At 41.2% G+C, this 18,953-nt stretch overlaps 5 protein-coding genes across 6 annotated transcripts; 3 read left to right on the top strand and 2 right to left on the bottom strand.

Moving 5' to 3' along the window:
- Nucleotides 1-80: 80 nt before the first annotated feature.
- LOC111461435 (proline-rich receptor-like protein kinase PERK1) lies at nt 81-3,136 on the bottom strand. 2 transcript variants are annotated; one of them, XM_023104950.1, is made up of 8 exons: nt 2,580-3,136; nt 2,226-2,501; nt 1,564-2,130; nt 1,394-1,480; nt 1,246-1,316; nt 1,068-1,144; nt 804-951; nt 81-719 (listed from the first exon to the last, which is right to left on the bottom strand). In XM_023104950.1, the coding sequence occupies exons 1-8, from the start codon at nt 2,905-2,907 to the stop codon at nt 267-269; spliced, it is 2,007 nt and encodes a 668-aa protein (XP_022960718.1). In that variant the 5' UTR covers nt 2,908-3,136; the 3' UTR covers nt 81-266. The 2 variants fall into 2 exon arrangements, with proteins under 2 accessions (XP_022960718.1, XP_022960717.1); XM_023104949.1 differs by having other exon boundaries at nt 2,226-3,136.
- Nucleotides 3,137-3,963: 827 nt separating this feature from the next.
- LOC111461436 (probable chlorophyll(ide) b reductase NYC1, chloroplastic) lies at nt 3,964-7,847 on the bottom strand. Its single transcript, XM_023104951.1, has 10 exons — nt 7,397-7,847; nt 7,203-7,281; nt 6,985-7,120; nt 6,129-6,203; nt 5,832-6,024; nt 5,558-5,626; nt 5,334-5,473; nt 5,106-5,228; nt 4,815-5,007; nt 3,964-4,721 (listed from the first exon to the last, which is right to left on the bottom strand). Exons 1-10 carry the CDS (start codon nt 7,739-7,741, stop codon nt 4,533-4,535), a joined length of 1,542 nt encoding a protein of 513 aa, XP_022960719.1. The 5' UTR covers nt 7,742-7,847; the 3' UTR covers nt 3,964-4,532.
- A 1,530-nt stretch (nt 7,848-9,377) lies between these two features.
- On the top strand, nt 9,378-11,662 carry LOC111461437 (probable polyol transporter 6). Its single transcript, XM_023104952.1, has 2 exons — nt 9,378-9,812; nt 9,881-11,662. Exons 1-2 carry the CDS (start codon nt 9,671-9,673, stop codon nt 11,242-11,244), a joined length of 1,506 nt encoding a protein of 501 aa, XP_022960720.1. The 5' UTR covers nt 9,378-9,670; the 3' UTR covers nt 11,245-11,662.
- Nucleotides 11,663-13,023: 1,361 nt separating this feature from the next.
- LOC111461717 (transcription repressor OFP8) lies at nt 13,024-14,056 on the top strand. The gene has a single exon (XM_023105341.1). It carries the CDS (start codon nt 13,087-13,089, stop codon nt 13,903-13,905), a length of 819 nt encoding a protein of 272 aa, XP_022961109.1. The 5' UTR covers nt 13,024-13,086; the 3' UTR covers nt 13,906-14,056.
- Nucleotides 14,057-17,609: 3,553 nt separating this feature from the next.
- Nucleotides 17,610-18,197, top strand: LOC111461329. Its single transcript, XM_023104827.1, has one exon. The coding sequence runs from the start codon at nt 17,610-17,612 to the stop codon at nt 18,195-18,197; it is 588 nt and encodes a 195-aa protein (XP_022960595.1).
- Nucleotides 18,198-18,953: the final 756 nt, after the last annotated feature.

The following is an 18,953-nucleotide window of genomic DNA, read 5'->3' as shown; positions in this document are numbered from 1 at the left end:
TCCAGCCCTCTTAGCTACTTGTATTAACAAACTAGGGCGTTATACAACAGTTGGTACTAGATGAACCAATAGAGGACAAATAAAAGAATTGAAATCCATTTTGTAACTTGTTTTGTGTAGACAAAATCTAATCTACTCTTAAATCAAAACGCTTTTCTGTTTTTTTAGGCAAACTTACAATCACAGAAATCCAAAAGAAAAAGAGAAGGGCGTTGTAGATTGTACATATTAGTGTATGAATACTTGCTTTGCTTCCTCAACGAGCTTCAAGAACCTCCACTTTCTGTCTTCATTGTTCTCATTTCCATTTCCCTTGTTGTTGGGCCATCGCCACTCGACCCAGATGGATACAAACCATACTCACTCGTCGGCTCGCTGTACTCGCTGCCGTACTCCTGGCTTGCCAATGCCATCTTCCTGAACTTCTTCATGTCCTCATTGTACTGAGATGTGTCGTAGTCGGAGCTTCCATGAGAACTGTAGACGGTGCTATGTCCAGGCTGAACCCCTTTGTTAAGATCAGAAAGCGAGGCTTCACCTTCAAGAGCATGAACCACTTGACTCATCCGTGGCCGGCGCCTCGCCGAATGGCGCACACAGGCAGCTGCACAAGCAATCATCCGACCCATCTCATTATGGTCGTAGTTATCTCGCAGCTTTGGATCTACTAGACCATCGTAGTTCCCATCTTCTGCGGCCCTAAGTAGTAATGGCCTTGCCTGAAATTGACAAGATGTGCTGATTTAGTTTTCCGATGTGTCTGAGAAGGGTCAACAGAAATGGGTAATGGCTAATGGGCTTACCCAATCGAGCAGTCCATCGTCCATGTATGATTGAGTTGTATCCACAGGTCTGCGCCCAGTAATCAGCTCCAAAAGCATCACTCCGAAGGAGAAGACATCTGATTTATCAGTGAGTTTCCCACTTGAAGCGTATTCAGGAGCAAGGTAGCTGTATAGAGTAGTAAGCATGGCATCAAAATCCAAGAATCCAGAAATATGAAATTCACGATATCATCATCCCGTAGATTGATGACTAGAATTCTAACTTGGATCATATGATCATACCCGAAAGTTCCCATAACTCGAGTTGAAACGTGGGTATTAACATCAGAAGACAATTTGGCAAGCCCAAAATCTGCAACCTAGATATCAGATTCAACATATCATCAGCCATAAACCCATTTGGGTCTCACTTTATAGAATCAATCAAATTCAAGAGAATTCAGAATGCCCCCATTATTACCATTGCTTCGAATTTGAGATCCAGAAGTATATTTGCAGCTTTGATGTCACGATGAATGATCTTAGGATTACCTGCACATTACATCACATCACATGTAAGCCATTGAACAAACCCAGATCACATCTCATCACAAAAGCAATAGACTTACAGTCTTCATGAAGGTAGGCCAATCCCTTGGCAGATCCAAGAGCAATTTTGAGTCTCGTTGGCCAATCCATGGTGGGTCGTCCTTTCCCTACAAAATGGGAGTTACCTATGAGTTAAGATCCTCAACAGCCCATAGCAAAAGGGTCGATTGGATTGAGGATCATAACATACCGTGCAAGTGGAACTCCAATGTGTTGTTTGGAACAAATTCATAAACCAGCAATCTTTGGGAGCCGGTGATGCAATACCCCACCAAGGAAACAAGATGTCTATGATGAACACGGCTGATTATTTCCACTTCTGCTTGAAATTCACGCTCTCCCTGTCCACTTCCAGCCTTGAGTTGTTTCACTGCCACTTCCTTTCCGTTTGGAAGGACTCCTTTATGCACATAACCAAACCCACCTTGTCCAAGGAGATTGGCTTCTGAAAACCTGTCTGTCGCCATTGCTAACTCTTCATAAGTGAAGCTGCTTTGCGAGTAGCCCAAGGGAATAGAAGATGGAGCAGGAGCAGGAGCATGCGAATATTCAGACCCTGAATAATAAGATCCAGATCCTCCGCTGCTGTTTATAGTCAGAGGTGACGGCTGCGGTCGTGATGCTGGTGAAGGAGACGGTGGTGGTCGTGATGCTGGCGGAGGAGATGGCTTCGGTACTGTCCCCACGACATGATTAGTCGGCGGCAACGGCGGCAGATGTGATTGCCAGTGGTGCTGTTGGGGACCATATGGGCCATCTGAAATTCAATTGTTCGTAACTATCAATTTCAATTTAGATTTCAATATTTCATTTAGGGCATAATTGAGGAATCTGGAATATTTGAGGGCTCACCTTTAAACGCCCCCGGTGGCGGCGGCCGGTAGTACGACTCCTCGTCACGTCTTCTCTTCTTTCTTAAACACAAAACCAAAAGAATGAACGCAGCAACCACCACCACCACTCCAGCAATGACAACTCCAGTCACAAGTCCAGCCGAAACTCCCGACGACGGTGAGAAAGACGGCGGAGCCTCATTTCCTCCCGGATTCGTTGGTGTACTAGAATTCGACGGCGGAGCGACATGTCCTCCTGGACTCGTAGGTGTACTAGAATTCGACGGCGGCGGCGGCGGCGAAGAGCCCGAAGGCGATGTAGGCGGTAAAGAAGTAGGCGGAGATGGAGTGGCACTGTCCGGCGGCGGCGGCGAAGAGCTCTTAGGAGCTGTAGGTGGTAAAGGAGAAGTAGTAGGCGGGGATGGAGTAGCACTGTCAGGAGGCGGTGGGGATGGAGTAGCACTGTCCGGAGGCGGCGGCGAAGGAGTAGCACTGTCCGGAGGTGGCGGGGATGGAGTAGCACTGTCCGGAGGCGGCGGCGAAGGAGTGGTAGAAGGCGGCAGGGATGTAGCAGGTGGAGGCTGAGAGGCAGCGTCAGGAGACGGCGGTGAGAGAGACGGCTCCGCCGGGGGTGGTGCGTCGGTGGTCGGAGGTAGGGGTGAGGTCGTACTAGGCGCCGGCGGAGAGCTCGGAGACGACATTTTCCCCCTAAAATTATCAGTGTTACAGAGAGAGAGAGAAATAAATAAAAAGAAAAAAAAAGAAAAGAGGTTAATGGGCGCTCTGAAACTGAAGGTGGAAGAAGTTAACAATGGCGGAATTTGGAGGATTAGAAACGGAGACACACAACGGAAGAAACTTCCTTCTGTAACACAGTACCAAACAATTACCAATACGGCGTTGTGTGAGCTGTCCACTCCCACACCAAAATCAAAAATCCAAACTAAATTATAAAAATAAGCGGGCCCCACACGGCCCCCCAATTTCTCCGCTTATTTCTCCTCTTCTTTCACATTCCATTATTACTTCTTTATTTATTTTCTTACAACCACCGTTAATTTCATTATTTTACACTTTATTTATCCAATTATACTTTTTATTTTAAATTATCCAACTCTTTTCTTTTTCTTTTCTTGGTATACTTATCGATTGATTAATAATTACACATAATAAAAAAAGTGATAATTGATTAATAATTGAAGGGCATAAATGTTTTTTTATGTGGTTGAATTTTGATGTATTTTTCTTAGCATTATTATTATTTATTTATTTATTTTAGAGAATATTTTATTTTGAAGATCCGTCTTCCGCTTATTCCCTAATCTTTTAGTCAATTAGTCGTGTATGGCTTAAATTTTGACGTGGAAAAGTGAAGTTTATACCGAGACTTGGATGCATGATTCTTATGATAGGCCCACGAACACACGGAATGAGAACATGATAATGAATTTTATGAGAGGAACCAAGGAGGGAGGTTCTTAAATTCAAGACGAGACCCACTAATAAAAATGTCACATTAATTGATTCTCGTTCACTTGGAGTATACCAAGGTTGGTTTCATATACTTGAATAGAGGTTAAAAATATGATAATCCTTGTAGTGAATACTTAAGCTACATTTTCATTTTCAAGCCAATTGGCATAGAATTCAACATCTGAACCATTGAACGACTTATAAACCAACCGATACGCCAGGTAAAATCTCACAAACCCCCTCAAAATCAAGCCATAAATTCGTCGGGTACGAGACAAAAATAATTTGACCACAATAAGACCGTGTGGTGAGGGGGAATTAAAAATTACAATATTATATTTGCTAGTCTTGAATTATAAGCTTGCTTGCAACGTTTTCAATATAAATATATATCCCACCGGCTGCCAGCCAAGAGAGTGGTGGAGATGGAGACGGTGGTTGCTTGTTCAAACGTGGAAGGCAGAACAGAGCAGAAGCCATTTGTGAACCCGGCAAAGCATTTGACTTGACCAAGTCCCGCCGCGCACGCAGAGTATTAAAAAAGGCACCAACTTTACTTGAATTCTTGTGGGCTTCTTACACACTACATTTCAATGCAGATCAGTCCATTGAGCTAAACAAATAAATACGCCTCCAGAGGCCCTTTTCATGCCTCTGCGTTTGCGGTTAGGCAGTCAGTCAATACATTTGCTAGAGGAAGTGGGGGTTGGTTTTCCCTTAGTGTGCAAGGAGGCTAGCTCAACTAACAATGTCCCTTTCTCCTCTCTTTTCTTCTCCCCTATCAGTATCTAACAATGCTGCTTTCCCGACGACGTTCGAATGCTCTCTTGGTTCGTGTTGTATTCGAAGAAAATCAAGTTCCAGGGAATGTGTTGTTTGTTGTGGTAGAGAGAATTATGAATGCGCAAACGATTGAAAGGGAGAAGACAGACACCCAGGTGTTCTCTGTGTACATCTCCATTGCATCGGTGAAGGAGAAACGAGTGCGGTTTTCGGCCCAGTTACGTATTCTGTCTGCCTCCGCTGCATACAGAGCCCTCCCCTGCAATATATTACAGATTAGATGAATGATCCCCCTCCACATTTGGTCAGCTGGGTTCTTAATGAATTCTTTCCATCATGAAACTGAACTTACCTGTTCGTCGAACCACCGACCTCGTCGCAGCCAGGCAGTGACCAGAGCTAATAAGATTCTTGGAGGAGTTAAGTAGTTGATGGCTCTTCCTGTTCCTTTCACGACCCGCATCCGAGGAACTAATGTTCTAGCAACTGTTTCAGGAAGCTCACATATGATGTTGAACATCTGTTTGTTTCTCACAGTTGAACCACTGTATGCAAGCCACAAGTATTAGAAGGCTAAGATTCAGTAAGGATTGTTCCAAGGTGCGCAAGACCAAAAACATTGATAACAAGAAACTTGATTCACCTAAGAAGGAGATCTGTCAAAACCATGCCAGGAGATGCAGTGTGTACTCCTACATTGGACCGCCTGCATTCTTTCAAAAGAGATGATTGAAGCTGTCTAAGACCACATTTTGTTGATCCATACCTACAAGTTCAGTAAACCAAATGGTGTCATCGACACGAGAATACGATCCAGAATTCGAACCAAACCCCCCGCCCCAAATAAGACTACAGGATGCAATGAACTTACACAGCCGTCAAAGGAGTACTTGAACCTCCAGAGCCAGCACCGTCCATGTTAAATATATGCCCTCCTTTAGCCTGATTTCTCATTACCCGCATGGCTTCTCGTGTACAAAGAAGCGAACCAACAAGGTTTGTTGAGAGAATCTATCAAATAGCCAATCAACTTATAAGTTATAACATCAAACACTTTCTTAGGGAAAACATCCAGAAATCACAAATTTACTTCACCTGAATAATATCCTCATCAGTAAACTGCAGTAATGGTCGAAAGCCTTTATTTGTGCCCGCATTGTTTATCTGTCCACGATTTGTCACATTAAACAAATTCAAGATTGAAAAATAAGAGAGAAGCTGTTCCTTATTTTATCCTTGATGATCTAAAACTAAATGTTTTTGAATAAGCATCTCTTGGTGCGATTGTTCATCAGTAAAAGTGCGATTGTGACGATTGTGACAAGTGAAGAATGTAGGTAAATAATGAATCTGTAAGTTCATGACTCACCCAAATGTCAATGGAACCAAGTTCGTTTAAAGCAAATTCAGCTAAGTTATGAACATCTTCAGGGTCGCGGACGTTGCACGTTGTGCCAACAACTTTAGCATGTGACAGGCTTGTATTGGAAGAACCATTTCTGAGCATTAGACCATTTAAGTTCTCCTCCAGCTCTCTGAGAGTTTCTTGAACGGATTCAGGACTGTCTTCACAAAATTATTGGTAAGAAAATGTGATGTGAGTAAAAGTCAGTAGAAAGGTTTAGACATTATGTATCAGAAGTTTTATTTTGTTTCTGAAGACCACCTGCGTGATGCCACAACCACACGGTCTCCAGAAAGAAGAAACTCTCTGGCTAGTGCTTTCCCCAATCCTCTTGTGCTGCATAGTCAAACATCCATGTAACAGACAACAGTGTCATATATGAGTCTTCATGTTACTAGCATAGCAGGCTTCACATGATATAAGAAAAGAAGACAATACAGGCCAACAATGAACACTATAAAGTAAGGTGAGATCCCACATCGGTTGGAGAAGGAGACGAAGCATTTCTTATAAGGATGTGAAAACCTCTACCTAGCAAACGTGTTTTAAAACCGTGATGCTGATGGCGATACGTAACGAGCCAAAGCGGACATATCTACTAGTGGTGGGCTTGGGCTATTACAATTGGTATCAAAGCCAGACACCGGGCGGTGTGCCAACGAAGATGCAAAGTCTTGAAGGGGGTGGACACTGGGCGGTGTGCCGATCCAAGAGATCTCACATCGGTTGGAGAAGGGAATGAAACTTATAAGGGTGTGCAAAACCTCTCCTTAGAAGACGAGTTTTAAAAACTTTGAAAGAAAGCGCAAAGAGGATAATATCTACTAGTAGTGGACTTGGACTTGGGTTGTTATAAATTGTGAGATCCCCACATCGATTGGAGAGAGGAACGAGTGCAAGCAAGGACGCTGGGCCCTGAAGAAGGTAAGGGTGTGGAAACCTCTCCTAGCAAATGGTTTTAAAACCGTGAAGCTGACAACGATATGTAATGAGTCAAAACGGACAATATCTACTAGCGGTAGACTTGGACTGTTACAAGCAATCAATCCTATCACCATGTAATGCATTAAAACAAAGACCAGGTGGTGTACATTCTCCCTGAGGAATGATCAGTTACCTTCCAGTTATAACAACATTGCGTGGACCAGCTCTGCAGTGCTCCTCTAATACCATGTTAGCACCAATCATGGTTCCAATAATAACCCCTCCAAGCCAGCTATACCAAATCAGTGTGTTCATCTGACTGTCTCCACCTTCATAATTTTCACAAAAAACAGAATCCATATTGACATTGACGATTTTAATGAGACATCTTTGTTACTTTTTTGGATATACCTGATAGCTGAAATCCAACAGCAAGTACAACACCAGTGCTCATCATGGTAACGATATATCTTCCAATTTGCAGTGCAGCCTGTTCATCATAGATAATAAAGGAGCTACAGTTAGTGATACTACAACAGAGAAAACATGAGATTCAAACAATGTTTAAGAAGAAGATAACAACAACAGCACACAGCAACACTCACTGTAGAAATCAAACCCTCCATATTTGCCATAAGCTTCTCCCGATCAACATCCGACCCCAAAACCAAATTAAACTTACCCAGAACACCAGACCTCCAAAATTTCCAAAACTCACTTTCCTTCTTCGTTTTCACTTCTTTTAACCTCGAATTTCCACGATTCCTCCCTTCACAATCCTCGCCTCTGCACGATCTACACTTCCTCAAGCAGAACCCACTGCGGCTCGTCGATACTCCAACCCCGAACCGGTGGACTCCCCGTCCGAGAGCTCCGATCAGGTGCCCATCTCTGGAACTTGGGACCCCGAAACTTTGTGGGTAGACGTGATGCCTCGTAAGCGCAGTCATTGATGGAAGATAGAGTTGCACAAAAAGTGCGAATTTCTTATAACAGAATGCCACCGGGAAAAAGGTATTGCTGTGAGAGATATTTTTGGAAGAGTTTAGAGGGAATGAAATATCTAAGGAGTCGATGGAAAGTAAGGACTGTGATGACCACACGATAAGCAACCCAATCCTTGTACGACAGAGATGACACGTGGCGTTGTGGGTCGATGTCAGCATCGCTTCCATGTTGGGTAATTCCAGCTAAATGGAAATTTGTCGCAAAGGGAGGGTGATGGAGCCTCACGCGTTTTAGGGTATTTCGGTGCCAATTTTCAATCCACCCAAAGCAATGGTTCAGCCAAGCGCAGTAGCAGAAGATCTTGAACCTTGGAAGTCGTTGAAGCATTGTGAATGCTCGATTTAGGTGCTACGATGAAGGGTTTTTTGGCCAAGCGTCTAACATCTTAGTATGCATAATTTGAGTTGTATAGGACGTCTTATTGAAAGCTAAATCTGAAGCCTATTTTGACTTGAAAAAAGTAGATGCTTGCATGGGTGAGTCTTAGTTCAGCTGTATATGGATCTGATATAATTCATTGTTGGAGAGCTCTGTTATAACGAGCAAGAGAAATAAAGCTGCAACAGAAGCGCCTAGAGAGGCCCCGATCAATCATAGTTAGGAATCACGTACTTCTACAATGGTAAGACCTCATACTAATGCAGATGTCTTGGGACTCCCTCCCAACAATCCTCCCCTCGAACAAAGTATACTATAGAACCTCCCCGAGGTTTATGGTGGAGACCTCGAATATCTTCTCTTTAATCAAGACTTGACTCCTTCTCTGGAGGCCTCAAACAAAGAGTCACTTGAGTCACTTTTAATTACACTTTTGAGTCTCACAATTCTTTGTTCGACATTTGAAGATTCTATTAAGATGACTAGTTAAAGGTATGCGTGTTGTCAATTAGAATGCGAAAACTAAAACTAGCTAGCAGTTCTCTCCCATTTCTTTAAGGCTCTGGCTGATGTCTCAGGTTGGCCAATGAACTGTTATCAGACCTTGGCACAGCTAATATTCTCCTCAGTCCTAGCAGCAGTACATCTCTGGTTTTGGGAACTCTTTTTTGGCACAGAAGTTAATCGATATATTATATATAAATTTGAAATTGATATCTAATAGAATCAAATAAATAAAACGACATGGTCAAAGATGTGATAGTCAAAGACCACCGCTAGCAAATATTGTCAACTTTGATTCGTTATCGTCGGCAGTTTGACAGTTTTAAAACACGTCTATTAAGGAGAGGTTTCCACACCTCATGAGAGATGTTTCGTTCCCCCCTCCAATTGAAGTGACATTTCACAATTCACTCCTTAGAGGCCTAATGTCTTCGCTAGCACATTGGTTAGGCAGGGAAACGAAAAATCTCTCTCTAACGTATGTATTCTGAAAAATCATGAGACTATATTTTGACTTTTGCATGCAGAATAATGATGGTAGACTTTGCAGATATAATACTTTGAATACTGCATTTAGTAGCAATGTGAAGCAGTTGGGCATTGATTGATTAAAGACAATAAAGAAAGCATGGACTCTGCATTCAATGAACACCAGGCTTTGATGCTTAATTTGTATGCCAACTTACCAAGATTTTAATTATGGAAAACAATCTCTAAATAATGGAATCTTTCTACATAAGGGGATAAAAGGAGTGGGGAGTAAGTTCCAGCTCATACGAAACTAGGAGATTCAAAAGATGACGTGTAATTCATATTCCTCCTAATATCATGCCATTCATGCAGATTTGGCAATCACTAAACCCCCCGAAGAATTAAATTTCCACTCACCTAACCGAACGCACCACAATTACAGCTTCTTCTCTGCTCCATTTTCGCCCATTCAAATAACGGCCCACTGATTCAAGAAAAAAGGCAACAGTCCCTCCGACATGGAAGCCGCTGCTGCAACTCCGATGGAACCCATGGATGTGGAAGAAGCCTCCAAACTACAACCCAAGGGATTTGGGATCAACAAGTACACCTTAATTTGCTCCATTTTGGCTTCCACCAACTCCATTTTGTTGGGCTACGGTCAGTTCCTTGTCTCTCTTTTGCTTTTTTGCGTTTTGGGTTTCTGAATTTTGGCTCAATTCGTGAAGATATTGGAGTGATGAGTGGGGCTGTGCTCTACATCGAAGAGAATCTCAAAATCTCATCCACCCAAGTGGAAATCCTTGTGGGATCGCTAAACGTACTCTCTCTAGTCGGATCTCTCGCTTCCGGCCGGACCTCTGATTCAATCGGCCGGCGCTACACAACATTCCTCGCATCCACCACGTTTCTAATCGGCGCGTTGTTAATGGGTCTCGCCCCATCTTTTCCTCTTCTCCTAGTCGGTCGTATGATCGCTGGCGTCGGCGTCGGTTACGCCCTCATGATCGCCCCTGTCTACACGGCGGAGCTCTCTCCGGCTACATCCCGCGGCCTTCTCAGTTCATTCCCGGAAATCTTCATCACGTTCGGTATTTTACTGGGCTACATCATCAACTACGCTCTGTCCGGCCTACCACTGCACATCAACTGGAGAATCATGCTCGGAATCGCCGGAATACCAGCGCTGGGCGTCGGATTGGGCGTTCTAACAATGCCCGAATCCCCGCGTTGGCTAGTCATGAAGGGCAAATCGGAAGAAGCCAAAAAGGTCTTAATCAAAATCTCCACCAACGAAATCGAAGCAGAGGAGAGACTGAAGTCAATAACCGAAGCCGTAGCCGCAGCCGCGCCCGGCGGCAAATGGAACGGACAAGGGGTTTGGAAGGAACTACTGATAAAACCCACAAAGCCAATCCGCCGAATACTAATAGCCGCCATCGGAATCAACTTCTTCATGCAAGCATCAGGAAACGACGCCGTAATGTACTACTCACCGGAAGTATTCCGCGCAGCCGGAATCCAACAAAAACGGCATCTGTTCAGCGTGAACGTGGTAATGGGCATTACAAAGACCTGCTTCGTTCTATTCTCAGCACTGTACCTAGACCGATTAGGAAGGCGGCCGCTTTTACTAGTGGGGTCAGCCGGGATGACAGTGGCGCTAGGCTTACTAGCCCTGGGCTCAAAAGCAATGGAAATGGGGAAAGGCAGGCCAACATGGGCCGTAGTATTGAGCATAATAGCATTATGTGGGGACGTGGCATTATTTTCAATTGGGCTTGGGCCAATAGCGTGGGTGTACTCATCGGAGATATTCCCGAACAGGATGAGGGCGCAGGGGTCGAGCCTGGCGGTATCAGTGAACAGATTGGTGAGCGGAGTGGTATCGATGACATTTCTGAGCATATCAAAAGAGATCACGTTTGGAGGCATGTTCATGGTGCTATCGGGAATAATGGCACTGGGTACCCTCTTCTTTTACTTCTTTTTGCCAGAGACTAAAGGAAAAAGCTTGGAGGAGATGGAGGTCCTATTCCAGGACAAGGACACAAACAGTACCACGCCAGTGCAGATTGAAGAGACGTTGTAGTCCTCCTCCTCCTCTACCTTTTCCCTTATTTCTTCATCACTTTATGTTCATGTTTTGCGTAGCATTGTGGATCATCATGGATGAGCTGATGAGCTGATGAGCTGATGAACTCTCATAGGATCAAAGTTTATTATTTATTATTAAGATGAACATAGCTTAGTTGGGATTAAACTTTTGGGTTGAAAATTTGAAATACTTTGTGGGGGGATGTATGATTGGTCAAGTCAAGGGTGGGAATGAAAAGTGGGTCAGGAAATCCATGGTTTGCGTATATTTTGTTGTTGTCATGAGGCAAAATTCAAGTAGAAGAGGCGAATCAAAGTACTGTAAAAGACTGTCTGTTAGCTATTGGTTTCGAATTGGTGGTTGTATATTAAAAAAAAAGGCTAAAATCTGCACTTGTTCATGTGTTTTTCTCTTCTTGGAACTTTCTTCCACTTTCAGATGCTCTTCTCTTCACCCTTTCTCAACTTTTTTCAACATTTTTCATCCCAATTATTTACTCAATTTTTGGGAAAACAAGAACAAAACACACCCATTCATTTCGATTTCTTGTTTTTGGGTGAACCCAATTGAAAAGTTGAAGTTTTGATGACCGTGATGCAACAACACGAGGTCATCACAAACATTTAGTCATGTCGTTATATATGACCGTCAACTCCACGGTTTTATCTATACTTATTATCTTTTCATCTATATTTGTTATCTTTTCCAACACGAAATCTCGCACGCACTTGATTTCAGAGCGAAATAAAAGACAATAATATAAGACAAAAGTTGAACGTTAAATTGAGTTCAAATTCCTTGTCTCAACCCTCCTGTTTTTATCCATCTAAAAGTTGTTTCCCAATCTCAAAATTAGTACACCCAAAGTTTCTCACCAAAATCCAACTAAAATATATCACTGTCACCATCACTTTTCCCTCTCTTTCTTCATCAACATTTACATTATATCATATAATGAAAACATAAATAATAAGAATCATGAATTTGTGTATCATCTCCAGTTTTAATTATTTTATTTCATAACTAGAAGACTTTCTTCTCATTTTTTTTAATACATTCAAATAAAGACATCCACTAACTATTTTTTTTATTCAAAAAAATGTTTGAAACATAGTGTGATTTAGTTGATTTAGTTGACAATATCCTAAATGAAAATGGATTAAATTTCACAGATTTTAGGGCACTAATTCAAATTTGAATTTGAAATTAAAACATGATCTAACCCACCAACCAGTTTTTAATAACTTAAAAACGTCTTTTGACCCAACAATACAGTAGAAAATGACGTAGTCGAGCCGGGTGCCTCGTGCCTCCTTTCCTTTCATGCCCTTAATTATATTTTTCAATCTTTTTATTTAAACATACCTGAATGTCGTATTCTAAGTCTAGTAGATACATATATGAATAGATACATGTGTTGAAGACTCAATTGATACATATCATTGAAGCTTGTTGCTTTGTTGAAAGGGTACTCTTATTTTATTTTTATTTTTTTTGTTGGGAAGATGACAAATAAGAATTGGTAAAAGGGTAATAAATAATAATAATAATACCCACATTGCCTTTTGTATATGGCAAGTTTCAGAATATCTATTTTATTTTATTTTTAGTAAAACTTGTTGCTAAATGTGGATATTTATAATACTATTTTGAAGAAAATAAATATTAAATAATGAATCAGCATGACACGTGGCAGTATGAGGTTGGCCACGTGGAAAAGCAGGTACAGCTGGGGAAGTTTTGGTCGTGGTTTAAATAAGCACTCTCCCACTTTTGGTTTGTCATGCATTTGTTGTTCCTTCTTCACACTCTGCCATTTTCCGCTTTCTTTCTCCCATGGATACCCGCTTCAAGCTCCGTCTCCCTCGCATGTTCCAATCCTCTTTCGCCTCTTGCCGTTCCCGTAATCTGTCCGATATCATCCACAAAGCCGTCTTTATTCCGTCCCCGCACGACGTTAGTTTCCGTAAGATCCAGCCGGAGTATTCCTCTGAAACCGCCGAAAGCCCTGCTTTCTCACGTGATTTCCTTCTCCCCCGACGGAAAATTTCCCACCGTTTCCCTCTAGCCCCTTTCCCCTCTGCAATTTCCGGTGGCTGGACCTGCCCTCCAGCTTCTCCGATCTCACCCTCCAAACCCTTCTCTGAGAAAACGACGACGGCGACGAAGAAGAAGAAGAAGAAGAAACAGAGGAAACAGAGTAAGAGGGAGAGTCCGTTCTGCCCGTTTAGTTCGTCTTCGGTGGAGTCGAACTTCGGCGGTACGTGGTGGTACAGTAGCGAGGACGATGACGACGACGAAACGGACACTCTTTTCTCCTCGAAATCGCGTTCTTCTGATTCGTCGGCGTCTCACCGACGGAACAAGTCTCGCCGGAGAAAAGGAGGTCGGAGCCGGTGTTCTGAAATGGGTGTGTTGCCGTTGAAAGGAAAAGTGAAAGATAGCTTTGCAGTGGTGAAGAAATCAAGCGATCCATATAATGATTTTAGAACCTCAATGTTAGAAATGATTGTCGAGAAACAGATATTCTCTGCTAACGATCTCGAACAGCTCTTGCAGTGTTTCCTCTCTTTGAATTCCCCCCATCACCATAATGTGATTCTTGAGGTGTTCACAGAGATTTGGGAGGCTTTGTTTTCCGACTGGGGATCTTGATGAACATCAAAACTCTGATCTCTTTGTTTGTCAGCAAAAAGAAAATGAATTAAGCCTAACTTCCATTGATTATTAACCAAATAATCAAAGTTTTATCCCTTATTGTGTGTGTAATATCTACTTCTGATTCTAATGATATTAATCTTTCAGATTATGCATATAACTCAATCTGGGTCTGTTTCAATGAACAGAAAAAAGCAGGAAAGATGGAAGATTTTTGGAGAAGCAAGTTTTGAAAAAATGGAGTTTTTGGAGGGAAGAATAAGAAGATAGAGACTTAAAATAGTGCTCCTTTTGGTGCAGAACAGACTCCTTTTGAAATAGGTAACTTCACAAACACACACATACACATACAACACATACACACACACACACTTTAGACTTGTCAAGACAAAAGGGTTGAAAGATGGAAAAGGCCAATGGCTTAAAAGAAATAAAAAGACATAAAGTTGTTCAGATTTCTGTGATTTTGAATCGCTTCAAACCATCCTTCGCCGCAGAAAGAATACAAAATTGTACAAAAATGTCAATCAACAAAGAACATCATATATATTGAAAACAGCGTCCAATCTTGTTTTGTTCTTCACAACAACCATTCATTGTGCTTGCCATTTGAATTTTCTTCATTCTAATAATACCCTTCACTTCAAAATTAAAATCTGCATGTAAATGCCTACGTGGCCATCTTGGTTTCAAAACACAAAAACAAAAAGCAAGGATAAAGACAAACTATAACTATAATATATCCCTAAGTTTGACTTTAAGATATATGATAGTTAAGGTTAATGGATAAGAACAGAGCCAAATATCATGTTTTTCTCAGCAACACTCGCAAGCTGTTCTTCAAACAAGAACATAAACACACAAGCTGTTCTTCAGAAGAGACATGAATTCTTAACAAAAGCCGAAGTGAGCAGCAGACCATAAATGAGTTTGATTTTTTTGGTATTTATACGTTATTATTCTAAGAAGTTGATTTGATGTGTCCTGCTGCTGTCTTGTATCAGGTAGTGAAAAGGGTGTTGGCCTTTGAACAAAAAAAAAAATCAAGAGGAGTTTGTGAGATCTTGCATCAGTTGGAGAGATAAACGAAACATTTCTTATAAATGTGTGAAAACTTCTCCCTAGTCGACATGTTTAAAATCATGAGGCTGACGACGATATGTAACGGGTCAAAATGAACAATATTTACTAGTGGTGAACTTGGGCTGTTACAAATGGTATTAGATACAGACACTGGTCGGTGTGCTAGCAAAGACACTAGGGCCAAGGGAGTGGATTGTAAGATCCCATATTGGCTAGAGAGGGGAACGAAGCATTACTTATAAGGATATAAAATCCTCTCCCTGACAGATGCGTTTTAAAACCATGAGACTAACAGAGATGCGTAACGAGCCAAAGCGGACAATATTTATTAGCAATGAGCTTGAGTTGTTACAAATGGTATGATGACATTAACGGACTGATACAGATAATAACTACTAACCATAAGCTTGGGTTGTTACAAATAAGATTGTGTCGTATAAGAGTGGAAGAGGGAAACGGAACATTTCTTATAAGAGTGTGAAAATCATGAAGTTGATGGCGATACATAATAGGTCAAAATGGATAACATCTAATAACGATGAGTTTATGGGGGGAAGAAGGGTGATCACATGGGCGGGAGGGTGAAGGCAGTAGTAACTTGGGTGAGTTGGTTACTTAAAAAGGGGAGTAAAAGTAGAGGGTAATGGGGATTGGGAAAAGGAATAGAGGCAAAAGGGGTGGCAGAGTTTGAAGAGGGTAATAGGGGGGGGTTAGCATGGGAATTGAAGGGTCATTGTCAAACCAAAAGGGAACAAAGGGAAAGACAAAGAGTGGGTTACAATCTAAAATTTTTGAATTCACGTAGAACAACAAGAAGATTGCATACAAGGGTTCGTAGGTGTTGGTTCATCTAGAAGAATCTAAGGACGCATTGAGTTAAATGAGGATAGTGAAAGGGCGGATGGTGGAAGCAATGGTGGGAATGTCTGGATCTTTGGCAGATGGGAACCCATTGGGCCTCTTCATCTCATTAAATACAGTGTTAAGTTATAGCATTTTTTGGGTTTTTGAGCCTGCTTCTGCTGCTATGCTACCTGCTGCTGCTGCTGGATGGCTGCCTTTTCTGCCCTTTCTGGCCTTCCTGCACCCAACACTGATGGACTCCACGTCTCTATGATGGGCTTGTTCCAGGCCTACCCTTTTTGTTTCCATGCCAAAACAAATACTCAACATTATTGATGAATCATCAATATCCATTAATCACTCAGTTTTCTGGATTCCACCAACCAGCTCATTAATTACAGTATTCCCAGTTTTAAATCTATCCTTCTTTCTTTCTCTTTTGTTTCCTGATAATGACGCAACTACACCACAAACAAAAACTCTTTTTCAACTTTTTCTTACACATTTTTTAAAAAATAACTCTTCTTTTACTCAATTTCTCGTTGAGCGGTTACATATGGTATCCAAGCACCGGGCAGTGTGCTAACAAAGACGTTAGGCTCACAATGGGATGAATTGTGAGATTGCACGTTGGTTGGAGAGAGGAATGGAGTATTTCTTATAGAGGTGTAGAAATTTATGTTTAGAAAGAAAAGTTCAAAAAACACAATATCTACCAGCGGTGAAGTTAAGCTATTACAATTTGAACAGTAATGATGCAAATATAAGGTATCGAAACGAAACCCGTGAATGAAAAGAGGGTGAAGGGGAGGAGTAAGTTGAAACCAAAACCAAAACCAAAAAGAAAAAAGAAAAGTGGTCCATGGTTAATGGTTAGGTCAAACAAGTTTTGTCTTGCCTTCAATCCTCACTCTCTTCCACTTACCATTCTACTTTTGGCCCACACAAACACATACCTCTCCCCTCTAAGCTACGCTGCCCCTAAAATATGTCACCATATGCCTCTCCATTTTCAAAATTCATTATATTCATATTCTTGGTAACCCTTCTCATTAGAGTACTCTAGACGTTGATTGTAACATATTACCTCGAAAATTCTCTAATATAATCAATATTTTTTTCTATTTGTGAATCAACAAAATTTTAATTGCGTATAAAAGAAATTAACCACTCTAAATTTTTTCCAACTCGTTTCTAGTTTGTTTAGAAATCATAGCCTTTTAATAAAATTATAAACCTAAAAAGTGTCCGTTGAATAGAAAGAAAAAGGGAACTCATTTTTAAGGAACAATACCGCTCCTTTTTGCTCCTCCTAAAAAGTCTCAATGCACCAACCAGGGGGAGTGGTAGCTTTAGAGACGCAACAACAAACCTTCTGAGTTAAATATGTTGAAGAGTATTGGGAGTGAGTCCGAGTTGGTTAATTTAGTGGAAGAGTGAGAAATACTATCTTCTTCGTACGAGATCTTTTGGAGAAGTCCAAAGCAAAGTCACGAGAGCTTATGCTCAAAATGGACAATATCATACTATTATAGAGAACGATTTCTTTCCTTTGGATGGATTTCTTCAAATTGGTGAACGAAACAAAAACACACCCAAAATCAAACGGAGCGTGTGATGTATCCATCATCAAAAGAAGAAATTAAAGAACAGTAATCCATCGCCGTCGCCTCCTCAACTTTCTTTTTCAAACCCCTTCCTATTTATTCAAACATATTGTGTTCTTCTTCTTTCCCACATTTGTACCCAAATATACAACAATTCAACGCCCACCCATGATGCTACGAGCCTCCATTGCCAACACCAAGAAGTTCTTCAACAAAACCTTATGCAACTTCAAATCCTTCTTCTCCAATACCTACCAACGGCTTCCCAAGGCGCCGCCGCCCTTCTCCATCGGCCACGAAATGGATAAAGACTCATCCTTTATGAAGAATAGTAATGGCAATGCAGTTCGTTTTTCGAAGACGATGGACGAGACCCAGATGAAAAAGGTTGAGAAAAATGAAGATAGCATCAAAATTGGAGTGACCCATCAAAGGAAAACGCAAGAAAATTTGAAAGAGTATGATGAGAGAAGAATGTGTTTGGTTGCTAAGAAAATGAAAGAGTTGGAAAAGCTAGACGCTAGAGATGTGGATCATGCTTTGGATATTGAAGAGATTCTTCATTACTACTCTCGTCTCTCTTGTCCAACGTATCTTGAGATTGTGGACAAGTTCTTCATGGACATTTTTGCTGAATTTTGTGCTAATTCATCTTCTCAACAAACTAACCCAATTGGGAAGGAATCATCAGTGGGGTTAGTGAGAAGAAAATCTCGTTTAGGAAAGGTGGAGTCTTCGTCTTCTTATTTCTGTTAGTAATCACAAACCTCCCCAATGATATGATATTATCTATTATAGAGTATAAGCTATCATGGCTTTAGTGTGTATTCCTTAATTCCCTAAATTAGCTAATATGAACTCCCTCCCATAATTCTCAACAATTCCTTAATTTCATTTTTAGTACGTTTGAATCGAAATTTGATGAAGTGTTTATGATTCATTTGAATTCATAAATTGTAAGATAGTGTCGTTTGGATAACATAATTGAATTACTTTTAGTGTGTTTTTGGTCGAACATTTTCGGGGATTTTTGAGTCAAGGTGGCTGTGGGCACCTAATCCGGAGGGTGAATGGACGCTTTACTTTTGAGAGAAAGAAACCGAATTAGGAGTTATAAGCCTTGGATTCTAAGTTATGCCTTGGATTCTAAGTTATGTTTTCAAAAAGAAATAATTTATGGTTTGATTGTATTATATGAGTAAAAGCTAAATTGAAGATTATGCAAATCATGAACAAAAGAATCTTAATTTGACCAGGAAACATTCGAATCCAATGACAAATTTGAAGACAGGAGAAAAGGGAGGGATGCCTCCAAAACTGTGGGAAGAGCTGGATGAAGCAAATCCACGAACAATCATTTGAACAGCGAAAAGTTGTCACTATTGGGCTGGGCCTTTTGGTGTTCTTATCCATCCATTGCCTACCTCAGTTCCCGGCCCAGTTTTTATTATTTATTATGAATTGAATTATGAGTAAGTTGGGGAAGTTGATTTGAAGTTTGGTTCTGTTTTA

The sequence above is a fragment of the Cucurbita moschata genome, unplaced genomic scaffold, assembly GCF_002738365.1.
Source record: "Cucurbita moschata cultivar Rifu unplaced genomic scaffold, Cmos_1.0 Cmo_Scf00025, whole genome shotgun sequence".
In the NCBI taxonomy this organism is placed as follows: domain Eukaryota; kingdom Viridiplantae; phylum Streptophyta; class Magnoliopsida; order Cucurbitales; family Cucurbitaceae; genus Cucurbita; species Cucurbita moschata.
The sequence above is the reverse complement of the archived record's forward strand: the minus strand, read 5'-3'. Positions and strand labels throughout refer to the sequence as shown.